General features: G+C 43.4%; 1 protein-coding gene across 1 annotated transcript in view; it reads right to left on the bottom strand.

The window, feature by feature from the left end:
• The window catches only part of ANKRD42 (ankyrin repeat domain 42), a 17,985-nt gene extending 17,047 nt beyond the window's left edge, over window positions 1-938 (bottom strand). Inside the window, exon 1 of the mRNA XM_010286709.1 lies at window positions 920-938. Coding sequence (XP_010285011.1) covers window positions 920-938 — 19 coding nt within the window. The remainder of the gene's footprint in view (window positions 1-919) is intronic.
• Between the last annotated feature and the right edge of the window lie 1,388 nt (window positions 939-2,326).

Genomic DNA, 2,326 nt, shown 5'->3' with positions numbered 1-2,326 from the left:
CCGCCCAGCAGGAATCCAAAGTCACTTCTTCTGTTTGTCGGAAACTAAGCAATATGCAAAACCCTGAGACAGCCGTGCCTCCTCCAGCCCCAGAAAAGGGCCCAAGAGAGTAAGACCCAGAAGAAAGATGGCAAGAAGCACAGCAAGAGCAGCAAGCAGAGCTAATCCATCTTTGTATGCAAATGCTGGAGCAGGTCCACCCCAACACAGGCTCTCTTCTGAAAGTGCATGCGTCGCAAACTCTTTCATCAATCACATCTTCAAGTACAATACCAGGGAGGCTTCTCACTTGGGCAAACAAGCTCTCAGCCATCACTTCCCAGGTGTTCCACATGACCATGCTCCTGCTGCTGCTGCCTAAGGACTTGACACAGCATGGCATATCATACTGGAGGGCACCAGAGCCTTCACCATGTGAGCATACCACGTAATCGCTCTTGACTGAGCTATACGGATGAGCTTCAGGACAAGCTGATGTGAAAATTAAAGCTGCTGTACAAAAACAGTTCTTTATACATCGCATTAGACATCCTATGTTGCTCTTTTGCTAGAACTACGGCATTGCTCTGTCACAGCTGTTAGCAGCCTGGTATTTTCCTCCAGCCAAAGTCAGTAACAGTTTCATTGACCTCAGTGGCACAGAATCAAACTCTAAATGTAGAAGCAGTGGAGTAAAAAGAAAAAAAAAATCCATCACCAGACCATGGGATCAAATAACCTGGGTTCTCCTTCAGGACTTTCCACTGATTAACTACATGACTGGAAACAACGGGAGTTACATATCCAAACCCCTTTGCAACCTCTTGATATCATGCAAAAACTTGTAAACAGAAATAAGTGACGTAAGTAGATCTAATAGCTGAGGGGGCTAACTTCAGATAGTCAAGCAAAAGAGGAACGTAAAACGATTAGTAATAACCTTCTAGAGTAGTCATCATTCCAGTACCAAAATGCACTAACACTGTTTCATTCGATTTCACACTGTTAGGAGAAGTCCTGAAGAGGCGGGCTGCTGTTTTGCAAGTCAAGCAAGCATGAAAATGTAGGCCCTAAAGTATTGGTGCCTCAGCTTCTCTGCCTGTGGAAAAGAAATGGTAGTAGTAGTAAAAATTGTTAGGCAATTTGAGGTAAAAAATATTAAAGACTATAAATGAGAGGTTGCATGAAAATCTTTGTGATATGTGTAAAAAAAGGCATGAAACACGATGAAAAACGGCCTTCATAGTTTATCAGTATCTATTTCATGTAATCTGTAGTCTGATAGCAGTGCTCAGGCAGGTTTGGGGTTGCCACAGAGGAAAAGAGGGCTGAAGCTGTTTCAGTAATCCAGGCTAACACACTGGATGCTGTAACACACCACTTCATCTTGCGGCTGTGTCACTCCTCTTCCCCCGCCCACAGCTCAGCAGGCTGTACCACTGCCCCGCACAATGCAGCTTCATTAGGAACCGGGAACTCTGTGAACAGCAGCAGCATAGAAGCACAGAATAATTCAGGTTGTGAAGGGACCTCAGGAGGTCATCTAGTTCACGTTTTGAAAGAATATTTAAGTATGTTTTGTGGTTTGAGTTGGTTTTTTTAAAGAGACAATATCACCAGGACGTAATTTTGCCACAAGGGAGCCATTTCTCATTGTGCCAAGTGAGGGTTACAGACTTCAGTACAATTATACAGACTTACATCAGAGGAAGATCTGGCCGATTACACTACTTGTCAAAGTACTAATGCGTTTAACACAACGTTCCAGTGCAGCAAGTTCAAGGTAATAATTTTTTTTTTTTCTTTTTTTTTACCCAGAAGAAAAGCAAACAAGGCCCACTAGCAGAGTGAATTTTGTCTCTCTTCTTCCTCTGGAAACCTACAACTTTATGGAGACCAATGCCAAGTGCTGCTGCATGGCTTCTTGGCGCAGGCCACCATAAACATACCGAAGGCAGCTGCCCTGGGACTTAAGTTCAGTAAACAGGGGTTAACATGAATTCTGTACAAAATACGTTGATTTTGAAAGCAAAGGCCAGCTTCCATAATTTTAGTGCAAATTTTTTGCTATCAAAACCGTTATCAAATGCTCATTGGACATTCTGAGACAAAATTCCTTTGTAGAAAGAATTAGGTTTTGAGATAATACCTGCCCAAAACTCATTAATGAAATTAATCGAAGAAGAATATGGCTCAGTAGGGGGAGAAAGAGACAATTTTAGGTTTCCAAATATTTCTATGACACACAAAAAAAACCCCAGTCCTACGCAGCACGACTTGACAGTAGCTCCCGGGGACGAGGGGAGGCTGCCAGCCCCAGCCAAGTCACGCTGCGGGCAAAGGCCAA

Source organism: Phaethon lepturus, unplaced genomic scaffold, assembly GCF_000687285.1.
Source record: "Phaethon lepturus isolate BGI_N335 unplaced genomic scaffold, ASM68728v1 scaffold2980, whole genome shotgun sequence".
Taxonomy (NCBI): domain Eukaryota; kingdom Metazoa; phylum Chordata; class Aves; order Phaethontiformes; family Phaethontidae; genus Phaethon; species Phaethon lepturus.
Note: the sequence above shows the minus strand (reverse complement) of the source record. Positions and strands in the feature narration are given on the sequence as shown.